Genomic DNA, 14,316 nt, shown 5'->3' with positions numbered 1-14,316 from the left:
TCTTTCACTTGACCCGGGTCAAGGTATTTTCCTATCAGCTTCCCCATCATTTTCTCTAATTGCTTATTGCGATGCCGATTGGGCTTCTTGCCCAGACTCTCGCAAGTCAGTATCTGGGTTTTTCATCACTTTTGGCGAAGCTCCTATCTCATGGAAGTCGAAAAAACAAGCTTCCATCTCTTTTTCATCAGCCGAAGCCGAATATAGATCCATGAGGCGTGTTACCGCAGAACTCACTTGGCTGGTTCGACTTCTTCATGATCTCTCAGTTTCTTCACCACTACCTGTTCCTATTTATTCCGACAGCCAAGCAGCTATTCATATAGCTCGCAATCCCGTCTTTCATGAACGAACCAAGCATGTGGAGCTTGACTGTCACTTCGTTCGACAACAACTACAATCGGGTTTAATTTCTCTCTCTTATCTCCCATCTAAACTCCAGCTAGCGGATCTCTTCACAAAATCACTTTCTGGGGTACCTCATCGAAGTTTGATGGACAAATTGGGGCTTTCTTCATCACCCTCCAATTTGAGGGGGGATGTTGGAAACCTCTCTTGGGCTTCTTCTTCACACAACAACAATGGAGATCTAATGGACACAAGTGAAGAAGGAAAGCTGAAAACAAGTGAAGAAGGAAAGTTGAAAAAGACACTGACATGATTTTAGAAGTTTTGATTTTGTCGGACAGAATATGCTTGGTACTTGAGTACTTAGTCGAGAATGAGTCAGCTGCAATGAAAGAGAATGATGTATATATTTAAATGGCTCAAACACAATGATGAAATAAAGCATCCTATGTAAATAAAATAAAGAATGTACAAGTGTGATACCATGTGCAAAGTTAGCTGTAGTTAGTTAGGCATTTATTTTTTTCCCCTAGAATACAATTGTATAAAGACATGTACAAAGTCTTCAATGAGAAGCAAGGAAAAATTCTCAAATCAGTATTCAATTTCTTTCATAGAATGAGTCACCACAGACTTATGAAAGACTTACTGTTCATTTTATAAAAATTTGAAAACCGCTCAGGTAATCATTGGGGACATTCCAGGAATGGTGCATTTTAACCGAGTCAGTTCTGTTCATTTAACATCAAGTGAAATAGATATTACATAGAGTGAAAGATTTGTATTGGCAAGACCAAAATAGATATTGTATAATATAAAAGGGAAAATAATTATTGGGGTGACATTTTTACGAGGTGTGACCTTCGGAAGTGTGAATTACTAGAAGGGAAAAAGGAAAAAGAAAAAAGGAAAAAAAGAAAGAGGAAATAGCAAATGTGGCGAAGTGTGACATTTTCACCGGGAAAATAGGAAGGCATGAAGGAGATACAAGGCAACTAACTATTTGAAATTATCACGTTGATTGGAATCTATAATTAAAGATGGCGAAATCGAGTGCCGACGATGAGGAGCTACGAAGAGCATGCGAGGCAGCAATAGAAGGGACAAAACAGGGAGTTGTAATGTCCATCCGTGTTGCCAAAACCAGTGGCATCATTGGCATTTCCGGCAAATTGAGTCGTGGTGCCATGGCTAAACCCAGAGTTCTCGCTATCTCCAGTACATACCCAATTAATTTTTCTTTCATTTTATTTATATATCTTGCTCTCCACGTCCAACGATTTACATTATTCATATATCTCACCTCAACTAATTTGCATGCAGTTGATTGATCGTCTCTTTTATACTGCTGACACCAGTATAAAAGCATAATCTAATTCTAATGAATCTCTAAAGGATTTAGATTATTCATATATCTCACTACTGATAAAATTACTATTTTCTCACTGAAAAATGTTCAGTGGCTATTCCCACAGATATTTTGATTGAATCCATGAGAAAGAAAAAATAGTAGTGTTTTCACATTGAAAAATTAGGAAGTTTACCAGCGTTTCAATGGGAATGTGTTTCCCACCATGCGTTTTTTGACTGAGCTGGTTCGGTGGAATGAAGTGGGAAAATCATGTATATAACACAAATTTGTTCCACTGATTTGTGGTGGGAAAAGCCTCAGTTTCTAGTAGTGTCTGACCTCAACTAATTTGCAGTTGATTGGTTGTTTCTATTATACTGCTGATACCTGTATAAAATAATAATCTCTAAACGATATAGATTATCTATGTAATTGACTCAACTAATACCTATATAAAATAATAATCTCTAAACGATATAGATTATCTATGTAATTGACTCAACTAATTTTGGAAATACGACTTAGTATATTACTTGATTGTTCCTTTTTTAAATTGCTGACTTCAGTGTAAAATAGTATAATAATACTCCCTCCATCCTATTCTATAAGAACGTGTTATAATTTAGGTAATCAAATAGTTTTTCTTTGACAGCGATTTTCTCAAACTCTTTGAATATTTTGAATCATTAACTCTGTTAATTTAGAGTACTTCTCATGTAGTTTCCTAATATGTAAGTTTTATTCTTAAAAAGTTGGAGAATTATGTCCAAATTCACATCGAAAATTAGGTGCTTTTCCCGAATCTTTACACATAAATTGGGACAGAGGAAGTAGTGGAAGTAGTGAATATCTGAAAGATACATATTACTCCACATGTCCTTTTATGTGACACACTCTCCTTTGTAGTCTATCTAAAGACAATGGCATGTTTCTATATTTAGAAATAATTTATCTTTAAATTTCCTATTTTACTTTGAATGACATGACTTTATAGCAACATAAATGTCTATGTCATTTTTTAGACCACATGTTTCAAAAAAAAAATTCCTTTTTTCTTAAACTCCATGCCCTTTCAAACACCAATACATAAAATGGGATGGAGGGAGTATTAATATATAGTTGTCGTAAACTATTTTGGGATTGAGGCAAAGTTGATTGGTTGTTTTTCTTTTGGCACTGCTGACACCAGTGTGAAAATAGTCTAATTATAATGAATCTATGAAGGATATTATTATTTACACAAGAAAGAATGGAATTTGAAAAAAAACAACTAAGGCTGATTGTTTCCTTTTATACACTTGGCACCTGTGTAAAGATAGTCTAATTGGAATGGATCTCAGAATGATACAAATGAATCACCTAACTAACTTGGAAGTGGGGTCGAATTTATTGATTGATTGTTTCTCTTAAACGGAGTATGAAATTGTCTATTTATATGAGTCACTGAAGTTTTGAGCTGATGGCATTGCGTGAAGTTGATTGATTGATTGTTTCTATTGTATTGTTCCGTCCCTCTTTCCGCCATTTCTCCAATCTATTACTGTGGTCTGATCCAAATTCCAATTATGTTCATTGGAAAAAGAAGATATGTTATATCGGGGTTTTTATGTTTGTTCTAACTGTCCAGTCACGGCATAGAATTCAGCCTTGTGATTAAATGGAGGCTTTGCATAATTGTTATGCAATTGTTAGTAGTCATTTGGGAAATATTTTAATCGAAGTTGAAAAAAATAGTATTTCAAGTTGAAGTGGAAAAAAAAGTTTTTGGAAGTTATTGTGTTTCACATTGTCTGGTGATAGAACATAAGTAACAACGAATTTACTCATGTTGCACTTATATTGCTTAGTGAATTGTAGCTAGCTATGCTTAATATAGTCTTCCAATTGTCTCATATGATTAAAGAAACATTTTGTCTAGTAGTGGATCATATATTCTAGCTTAAGAATCAGATTTGACGTGAGGCTGTCTCTAACTCATTTCATTTGACCCACTCATTACATGGAGAGTCAGAATTCTTTTTGGAGCATGGTTTTTTAATAAAGTTGTTTGTTACTAAATGTTGATGTTCTGGTAAAGTTCCTTTACACTGAACAAAAGTGTCAACTACTTATTCAAAAAATGTTTCATAAATAAACTCGCCAGTCTACGGATTCAGGTGAACAAATCGATTTATTAATTAGATACCTAGTCTCATAACTTAAACCGTGCATCCTTTCTGGAATGAAGAGTAACATTTGAATATATAGATGTACCACTGTAATTTCAGACTTTTTTTCCTATGCATAGTTGTGTTGTCAACTAGAGTAGACCATTTCTATTTGTACAGACAGTCATAACATGTGGTTTGTGCAGCAAAAGCTAAAGGCCAACGCACTAAAGCTTTTCTTCGTGTCTTAAAATATTCTAATGGAGGAGTTCTTGAGGTAAATACTTCTAATTTATCTTTTTAATGCTAAAACTCTCTTCTTCTATTCACATACTTTTTCAGTACTCCAAATTATCTAGAGGATGAAGATAAAAAATTCATAAGTTAGTTTAGCTTGTCTACTAACATGATGCTGTGTCTTATTATGCCGTTGATAGTGCTCAAATGTTACATGGCATCTGCTTTACCAATTTTGGTTGTGTATAAGGAATTTGTAGTATCTCTAAACTCGCTGATAAAACTGTTCAGAAGGATTATTTTACTTACTGTCATAGATAGAGCCATGAAACCTAACAGCATCACCCAGAATCTTCATTTTGGGCCGGTACTTTCCTTTAGAGCAAGTTGTGCTAAGTCCCTCGTTAAAGCTGACAACAATGTTATGCTTGCACCTGTAGCCTGCAAAGCTGTACAAGCTTAAGCATCTTTCAAAGGTGGAGCTGGTAACTAATGATCCAAGTGGGTGTACATTCATGCTGGTAATACTCACATCAAAACTATTTTGCCATTCAGCCTGCAGATAATATTTGGAGCTTATTCTTGATGATATTGTTCATACAGGGTTTCGATAATCTCAGAAGTCAAAGTGTTACTCCACCTCAGTGGACAATGCGTAACGTTGACGATAGGTATTTGTTTAATATTGAGTGTGTAAATATGTGAGATATTTTTCTCACACAAGCATTTTTATCCATGACCTTTTCTTTTAATTATTGTAGGAACCGCCTTTTTCTTTGCATCCTAAACATCTGTAAGGATGTCCTGGGTCGTCTCCCCAAGGTTGTTGGCATAGATGTGGTAGAGATGGCTCTTTGGGCAAAGGTGCATATAAAAGTTCCGCCCAATTGCTTTCAACATATTATAGCCTAGGCCCCCGGCTCTTGAAATTTGGCTTGCTTTGTTTAGTTATGTCATCAAGGATCCATTTTCCTTATTAAAAAAAAAAAGCTATGTAATCAAGGATTTTTTCTAGTTAGTTTATCTCTATTTTTTGTGTTTATTTTTCTATCAGGATTGCATTAAATCATCCTTGTTGATGATAAATCTTCTATCAGATGTTCTTGGAAGGTAGATCTCAAAAATGCCTAACAACACTGAAATGGTTGGAAAAGTCTTAAGGGGAGTTTTTGGTTTGTTGATTGTGGGTGTGTTATTGGGGATATGAAAAGTTCATCAAATTTTTTTGTTTTGGAACATGAGATTGGATTATGGAGCATTAAATCTCACCTTCATGGGATGAGATGTGATAAAAGTTATCCAATTCAGGGAATGTGTGCTTTTGGACATTTGTAGAATTCCTTGTTTTCCATCTAGTTAGGGTGTGTTTGATATGAAGGAAATATTTTCTTCGAAAATAAGTAGTTTTCTTACTTATTTTCTGGTGTTTGGTAAATAAGAAAAAAATATTGTCCCAAAAGAATTTATATTTACTCTAGGCAACTCTATAGGTGGTGGTGGTGCCCGGGGGGGGGGGGGGGGGGGGGCGGCTATGGTGGTGGAGGTGAGATTTGCGTGTGTTAGAGGGTGGGGAGCAGAGACAGTCAGTATGGAATGCCACTTATGGAACTTGTTTTCCCTACTTCTATCGGGGAAGCGAATTCCTCATTTTTAAAGAAACTTGTTTTCCAGAAAAAATATTTTCTGAAAAGTTTGACCAACCAAACATGAGAGTTGGAAAAATGTTTTCTTCCATACCAAACACACCCTTAATCCACACCCACCGACTCTTTCTAAAGAAAAGAGGAGTATCTATTTTTGTGATTTTCCATATGGTACCCTAAGGCAGCCCGGTGCACTGAACTCTCGCTATTGCGCGGGGTCCAAGGAAGGGCCGGACCACAAGAGTCTATTGTACGCAACCTTACCCTGTATTTCTGCAAGAGGCTGTTTTCACGGCTCAAACCCGTGACCTCTTGGTCACATGGCAGCAACTTTACTAGTTATGCCAAGGCTCCCCTTCCAAATGGTACCCTAATTTAGTATATATTAGAAAAATAATTTTCTGGCTAATCATTAATTTCTCTGTGATGTAAATTATTCTGGAATTAATTGTTTTGAAATATATAATACATGCAGGCTAAGTATATGTTTGTCATAAAAATTTAATCCCACCTTCAATTCTGCATATACAAACTTGAGGATACCAGTAATTTTTAGTTATTCCCTATGCCATGATTATATCAGTGAAACTTGAATCCCACTTTATCCTGTCCACGAACGAGAGCGGCCTAAGTGGTGGCATTAATCATGTTACATTGATCAACTTCTTGCCTTTTGTCTCCCTGTTAATAAGCATGTGAACAATGTGATAGGGTTTCTCTGAATGCACTTAACATAATATAGTCATTCCTTTTGTTTCGTCTTTTGATGAGAGGAAATAAGATTATTCCCGTTCTCTTATAAAGCATACAATTGTATTATCTAGTTGCTGAAGATGGACTCTGTTAGTGTCAATATTTTTATTCTGATCTATACTAAAATTTTATCTTTGAAGGAAGATCACGAATGTGTCTGTTAAAGTTGAGAATTATAGTGTCTAGTTGCTGAAGATGGACTCTGTTAGTGTCAATATTTTTCTTCTGATCTATACTATAATTTTATCTTTGAAGGAAGATCAGGAATGTGTCTGTTAAAGTTGAGAATTTTAGTGTCTTATCTAAAGAAAAAGGTCTATAAAGGTGAATGGACAGGGAAGTCTTTGCAAAAGGTCATTTCACCTGGAACAACTTTTTGCCTCTTGTGCCCTTTAAAGTTCAAATGTTACAGTTTTTGTCTGTTAGTATCCCTACAAGCAGTAAGCATGTAGGAAACTCTCTATTAATCTGCTTATGGATCTAAAGTCATTTATGTTCTCTACAAAGTACCCAGTTGGAGACTCTCTACTAGTTAAAGAAGGAAACTGCAGTAAGCAAATAGTCATTCGTTACTATAAGTGCAGTGTTTTCACTTTTTCTCTTCTTTCTTCAGTTAGAGTGTCTTTGAAGGTCATATGTACATTCTCTATTTAATTGAAGATAAACACTTAGCTATTGACATTAGAAATAGTTATTTGTTGCAACTCATTGCATGATATGTTTCTAAACCAGAAGAACTAAAATAAAAGCTGTTGCTTGATATATTTTATGTAATTCTAATTTATATAGATCTAATGCAGGAAAATACTCCAGCAACTACCAAACAACAGGCTAATCCTCAAGATGGGCCTCTCCCTACTATAGCAAAAGAAGGTGAGATGACAGTAACTGTTGAAAGAGAACTTGTATCTCAAGCAGAGGAAGAGGACATGGAGGCTCTTTTAGGCACGTATGTAACCTCTTTCCCACTCTTCTTAATATTGCATTATGCCTAATTTTGATCAAAATCTGAACTGCTTATGTCTGCTTCATTTAAGTTGACCTCTTGCCATGACTTTATCATGTCATGGAGGGAACTGGCTAGTATTCTCACTTATTTTTTCTTTAAAAAGCAAGTATTCTCTTGCATTATAGAGGGCTGTAGGAGTTTTACCTACTTCAAAAGATAGCCTCCTTTCTTTTTAAATGAGGAGATTTACAAAACTTCATCTTGGCCACCTGGGTACAGTGTTAAGTGGAATAATGATTGAGAAACCTGTCTTAAAGCACTCTTTTATTTCTGAATACAAATAACTATCTAATTTGTTTGTGCCTAGTGCCCTCCAGGCTCTCTCATGCTTTCTTTATTCCTAATGGTGAATTACCAGTCTAATCTGAAAGACATTGCAAGCAGTGATCCCATGTCTAATCACTGTATTAATTACTAGACGTGGAGTTTATGGTAGGATTAGTTTTGTCTTGAAATAATTAGCAAAGAATTCCTGTAGATTGCTGAAGAGCGGGATGAGTACAAACAGCTGAAGTTTTGGTTACAAAAGTGTTTATGTGACTATGAATGCAAAATTTACAAAAGAATGTTGTAATTCATATGCCAGTACTTTTTTCTGAATTTTGTGTCTACTGTGGACCTACATTTTGGTTGGTTTAACCTGCAAACCGCATTACTGCTGAACCTATCTTGTATCAGGCAAGCTAGTTGCTGATAGAAATTACCTCGCAATGCCTTTGCAGTCTCCATGCAATGGAGAATTGAAGAATCATCTACTTTTATATATTTAAAATACCTCTTCATCTATTATATGTATATACAAGACCATATACTTTAAGTCTAATTAGGCATTTTTCAACTTTGATTAGGCATCTAATGCTGAGTTTGATATTGCCAACATGGGTTTAATGAATCATTATAATTTTCTAAATAACCACTGTTGGCTATTGTTGTTTTCGTAGTTGGAGAATCTAAGTTGTTGTAGACAGTACTATTAGCAGACACTTAGTTTGTACTGTGTTCTCCCTGATTAAAGTTTCCTACCTAGTTGTATTGCTGTTTTTAATCGACAAGCCCTTTGTTTCACTTTACCACTATTTTGGCTCATTTCCTGATTTTGGTTTTCAAATTCCTACAGTTATGTAATGGGTATTGGTGAAGCTGAGGCATTCTCTGAGCGGCTGAAGCGAGAGCTTCAAGCTTTGGAAGCTGCTAATGTGCATGCCATCTTGGAAAATGAGCCATTAATAGATGAGGTGACCCATATTTCTTTTTGAAGAGTTCTTATGATGCCAGTGTCAGAGCAGAGTTTGGTTTCTATTTTCAGGAGTTGCTACAATTTTCCTCTTTATTGCAATTGATAGCCTTTCACTTTGATAAGACTATTCGGCTCGTTCATTATGAACTTCTTTTCTGCCAAGAGCAATAGCAGGCAAAGTTTGCCTTGTTCTCTGTTCCTTAGATTCAGCTTCCTACCATTTCCCTGATATTTATGCTCTCACACTTTATTATGTGTAACATTTATATTTTCCCTTTGGTACGATGAGGTGACCGTTCCATATTTTCAATAAAGATAAGTTTGTGCTTCCGTCTCTAAATTTTTGGTCCTACAGGTCTTGCATGGCCTTGAGTCGGCCTCCAACTGTGTTGAAGATATGGATGAATGGTTGGGCATCTTTAATGTAAAACTTAGACACATGAGAGAAGACATTGAATCAGTAAGAATTTCTGTGCAGCCGCTTCTGTTTAATCTTATCAGAAATGATTATTCTTCTTTTCCTAGTTAATTGATTCATATATTTAATTGTCGAATCACCTGAATGTGAAACTTATTTTGAATCATAGTTCTTTCACTTCTTTGTACTTCCACCCTTTGTCGTTCCTTTCCAGAATTCATGCATTTTAACACTGTATTAGCTAATTAATCAGAAAGGAATATGAATCCCTTCCTGATTCAAACACAGTGTGGATATGCAAAAGTTTGACCTTTTGGTATAATATTACAAATAGGATGGGGTTGATCTTTCTTTATCTGCTTCAGAATGGTTCTAGCTTGTAATTGCTATTAGACCAAGTTTTTCACAATACATGTATCTTCAATCGTATTAGAGTGTCAGGACTCTATTATTTTCTAGGTTGCTTGGATACAGGTGTGGGCATCTGATATGCGGATCTAGAGGTCGAATTCATCATCTCATAAATATTAGGATTAGGCGATATGGATTGGATTATGGATGCGGGTGCTCTAATATGACCAATTAGTATATAAGAATAATTTATATGACAATTAGTTACTTAAGATTGTTTTGAAAAAATACTTTTTTTTTCGATTAACAAGGTGATTTAAATCTATAATTGTTTTTTTGATGAAGTGATATCATTGATGGCATCAAGAAGATGCAATTAGTGCAAAGGATAATAAGTATAAAAGTGAATTTGTTAGCTCCATTCAATGTGCCATATACTAAAACTGGGAGCTAAGAGAGTCCAAAAAAGTATCAGGAGATTTTAAGTGGTTTAAGTCCATTACTGTTAGTTAAGTTAAATTAAAACTGACTATTACCTAATTATAAATTGATATAAGTATAGCATTAGTATTTTTTGATCTTAGGATTCAGGGTATGGTTAGGAATATGGGTACGGGTGTCAAGATACAACAATACCTACGCCTCAGTCCCAAACAAGTTGGGATCGACTATGTGAATCCTCATTTCTTCATGTAAGCTCATATCATATTATCATCATAATAAATAAAATAAAATTGAAAAATACGTTAAATATATATATAAGTAATAATAATAATAATAATAAAAGTTCCATACAAGTCTAAAACCCATCTTCAACTAGTAGCTATCACCAATATGGGTTTTTTTCTTCCATTGTGCTCTATCTTTAGCTAAGTCTGTATTGGTACCAAGCATTTGCAGGTCTTTCGAGACAACTTCCTTCCATGTTATTTTAGGTCTACCCTGTCCCCTTTTAACACCTTCACTTACCATACACCTACGGACCGATGCATCTATAGGTCGGCGCAGAACATGTCTCAATCACCTCAAGCGACCTTCTTGCATTTTATCCTCAATGTGTGCTACTTTCACCTTCTAGAGAATGTGGTCATTTCTAATCTTATCTAATATGGTATGACCGCACATCCATCTTAGCATCCACATCTCAACAACACTCATCTCGTGGATATGTTGGACTTTAACAGCCCAACATTCACTACCATATAACATAGCCGGTCTTATAGTATATATTTTTAAAATTAATTGAATTTCTTAAATTAAAACAAGTATAATCAAATTCTTTGTAAACAGTTAATTCATAAGTTACTGGAATAATAGCAAAGTTGTTCCAGTAATTTATGTGAATGTATGTATATGTAATATATATGACATAAAACAAAAATCAAACCAAATACCCAATCAACATATACTTCGACCAAATAGGGTACGGATCCACACCCACACCAAAATACGGGTGTGGCAAGAATTGATGTATCCGAGCAACATAGATTATTTGAATTAGATCCCCTTTGCTAATGAAGTATTGGTTATTTCACAATATGCAGATAGAAACCCGCAACAACAAGCTGGAAATGCAGTCAGTAAACAACAAAGCATTGATTGAGGAACTTGATAAGCTTCTTGAAAGACTGCGTATCCCTTCTGAGGTGTTTCTCTTTCTTTCTTGGAGCTGGGTAGTGGTGCCATCTAATAATTTAATTTTCTTCATTTCTTCATTCTTGGTTTGTAGTATGCAGCGTGTTTAACAGGTGGTTCATTTGATGAGGCAAGAATGCCTCAGAACATTGAGGCATGTGAGTGGCTAACTAATGCTCTACCTGGACTTGAATCGCCTAACTTGGATCCTAGCTATGCAAACATGAGAGCTGTATGTCCACTTGCTTATTCCTTTCTGCCTTTTCTTTTTGCTTCCTTTTTGTTATTGTGCTTCAGCATGTAAAGTAGCCAGACAATTAATGTAGGTCTGCATGCATATGTTAAGGTAAGTACAAATTTTCCCTGTCAGGGCTTGGATGACTGGTTCCTATAAAGTGATTTGAGTAAAAAAATCGTTTGGAACTGTTGTGGATTCCACAGTTGGATCCGGTTTAAAAATGGTTGAATTATTGCAAAATTCAGTCATGAGTGTAGATAGTGCTGGATTCAAGTTCCTGAAAGTCTTTTTTGGGCCTGTTGTCTATACTGAAAGTGGACAGGAAAATGTGGAAATTAAATGTCCTGTCATTACATTCTATTTGCTTGTTTACTTAATGAATTGAATGCTATTCTACACTTGTCGCATAGGCATTGGGTCATCTCTGCACTTGTACAGAGAAAGTTACTTATCTAAAAAGTAATACATCGTTTGTAAAAGCTGCAGCAACTTTTAGTTGTGAAAATGTCCCTGAATCTCTTACAGGTGAAAGAAAAACGAGCAGAAGTTGACAAGTTAAAAACGGCATTTGTTAAAAGAGCATCTGAATTCTTGAGAAACTATTTTTCCAGTTTGGTGGATTTTATGATGAGTGATAAGAGTTATTTTTCTCAGGTATAAAAATTCAGTTTTACTTGAGTTAATGTCATGATATTTCTATAAATAGTCACTTAAAGACTGCTGATAATATGAATTAAACAGCGTGGGCAATTGAAAAGGCCTGACCATGCTGATCTCCGATACAAGTGCAGGACATATGCTCGTCTTTTGCAGCATTTGAAGGTCAGATTGGTTCAACTTTTCGAATTTTAGCATTGTTTAAGTACTTTCTTATGTCATTCTCTCAATCTTTGCACTTGCAGAGTCTTGACAAGAATTGCTTGGGCCCTTTAAGAAAAGCTTACTGTACCTCCCTCAACTTACTTTTGCGCCGGGAGGTCAGAAAGCTATTAATCTTTATTCATTTGTCCTTTTAGTTTTTTCTCGTCCTTTACATTTTCCCTTCTTAATTTCTTTTGGTTCTTTCTGTTGAGTAGGTTACTTAAACCCCCATTAAATTCACTGGCCATTATATGCACTTTTAAGCTGGTAGATATCTGTTTTCTTCATCTCAAAACTCTCAAAGGCATGCGTATCACCTGTTTGTCTATAGCATCTTCCCATCAAAGAGCTGCTGGTCGAACCTGTTTTATAGATGAATTTGTCTACTTTAAGCAGCACCTTTTGTTGGGCAGTTTAGCTGGCCAAATCATTAACAATTGCAGTAACATCTCAGAAAGAATTTAGGAGCGAACTGTTCTGTTTGAACAATAACAAACTGTAGAGAAGTGGTAGCTGTGGAGAGAGAGAGATAAAGAGAGAAGAAAGGCAACAAAGGTGTTCATGGAGGAGCAGGACTGGAAAGAAGAAGCATGGGAAACAGATGGAAGGGAGCCGAGAAATTATAGAAAGAAGAATAAGAGAACCACAACACTGTCAGTTAGAAGACATTCCTTCATAATCGGATTTAAAGAGCTTAGTACAATCAGTGTAATCACTTCATGACTAACAAATGCTGACTAGGAGTGTGAGAGTTGTTCTTTTAAAGAACAAGAGTTCTTTGCTGCCAAGGAATTTGGAGTTCAAGTGAGAATTGAATGACTTTGATAATGCCTTTTATGCTAGAAAATTCGGTAAAGGAGCTAAAGATAATTGGACCACATCACTCTTACTATCAAAAGTGACGGAGTAAATTCCTGAAACTTACTCCATGTAGGTGCTGAAATCAAGCTTCGGCATAGAGTTAATTATCTGGTGAGACCTAAAGCAAAGATTTGCATGATATTTTAATTCATTCATAGGAATAAGACTTTTATAGTGCTCTCGGACCATGTTTTCCCTTTTAGCTCTAACCTCTCTAGGAGTAAATCTTAATTCACGTACAAAATAGGTTTTCTCATACTTTCCCTGTCTGCACTAGCGGGACCATTACAAGTGGTATCACAGCATGATCTTGGCTCCTAGCCATCTTCAGCCATGGCAGAAAGAATTCGATCTACAGAGGAGTGCGCGAAGAGAATAGAGGATCAATTTCAGTCTTGTCTGGCAATAAAAAGGGCAAGCTTTTACTGATCGCACAGAGGAATGGATTAACTGGGTTTATACTCAATATAAAATCTGCTGATACCCAAAATAAAGGTGAAGCTTGGAAACAATCTTGTGACTGGGAGTCCCAGAGTTACTGACAAGAGAGAAAACTGAAGGTGCGGTAGAGGAATAAAGGAAGGAGGCTGTATGCCAGAATTAACAAAATCTTTAGGGGAAGTAACACAGAAGCAAAGAGTATGGTTGGAGCAGAAACTGTTACTGGAGATATGTTCCCACAGGATTGCAAGGATGAAATAGTTGTTACTGATTAAATATGGTCGACTGAGTTGGAGTTGGTCCATAGAAAACATTCGATAAATGATGATTCTCTTCTCAGAACTAAAAAAAATGGAGGAAAAGGAACAAGAGTTGCAAATAATGAAATCAGTTTGATGCCTTAGTCGAGTCAGATATAGACAAATCGGAGAGCTTCTTGCAGATGATTCAGCTGCTGAAGATGACGTCAAGCCGCTACTGAAATCATTAGGCTTGAGCTGGCCAAATGTTGGAGCACTGCAGTTGATAGAAAGAGACGTTGCAAAGTTGAGGCAAGAATTCGACTTATACTTGAGGGAAGAAACCTTGATATGGAAGAATATCTATATGGTCATGCCCTTGTTGCATCAAGGGAAATTAGAAAGAGAAAAGATCTTGCTGCCCATGACATTCTTCGGAGTGAAGTAGAATTGGGAAGGTAAGACGTGAGTGGAAGCTTTTCGGAACCTATGGATTTTCCATATACAGCAAGAATAGCTGAACAGGACAGATCAGAGGCTAGTGCCA

The 14,316-nt window shown here is 35.9% G+C and overlaps 1 protein-coding gene across 4 annotated transcripts in view; it reads left to right on the top strand.

Moving 5' to 3' along the window:
- The first annotated feature begins 959 nt into the window (after nucleotides 1-959).
- Nucleotides 960-14,316, top strand: part of LOC132618188 (exocyst complex component SEC3A-like) — a 47,086-nt gene continuing 33,729 nt past the window's right edge. For 2 of the 4 annotated variants that reach the window (XR_009574018.1, XM_060333254.1), the window contains exons 1-13: nucleotides 963-1,566; nucleotides 4,053-4,123; nucleotides 4,524-4,604; nucleotides 4,687-4,754; nucleotides 4,845-4,947; nucleotides 7,280-7,428; nucleotides 8,606-8,723; nucleotides 9,081-9,185; nucleotides 11,039-11,140; nucleotides 11,224-11,361; nucleotides 11,893-12,021; nucleotides 12,109-12,189; nucleotides 12,270-12,344. Coding sequence is in view for 3 of the 4 variants with exons in the window: in XM_060333254.1 (XP_060189237.1) it covers nucleotides 1,389-1,566; nucleotides 4,053-4,123; nucleotides 4,524-4,604; nucleotides 4,687-4,754; nucleotides 4,845-4,947; nucleotides 7,280-7,428; nucleotides 8,606-8,723; nucleotides 9,081-9,185; nucleotides 11,039-11,140; nucleotides 11,224-11,361; nucleotides 11,893-12,021; nucleotides 12,109-12,189; nucleotides 12,270-12,344 (1,398 nt within the window). In the remaining variant the exon portion in view is untranslated. Of the gene's footprint in view, nucleotides 1,567-4,052; nucleotides 4,124-4,523; nucleotides 4,605-4,686; nucleotides 4,755-4,844; nucleotides 4,948-7,279; nucleotides 7,429-8,605; nucleotides 8,724-9,080; nucleotides 9,186-11,038; nucleotides 11,141-11,223; nucleotides 11,362-11,892; nucleotides 12,022-12,108; nucleotides 12,190-12,269; nucleotides 12,345-14,316 lie in introns of all 4 variants that reach the window. The other 2 variants (XM_060333252.1, XM_060333253.1) reach the window with 2 other exon arrangements.

Source organism: Lycium barbarum, chromosome 11 (assembly GCF_019175385.1).
Source record: "Lycium barbarum isolate Lr01 chromosome 11, ASM1917538v2, whole genome shotgun sequence".
Taxonomy (NCBI): Eukaryota; Viridiplantae; Streptophyta; class Magnoliopsida; order Solanales; family Solanaceae; genus Lycium; species Lycium barbarum.
This window is presented reverse-complemented; position numbering and strand designations above follow the sequence as displayed.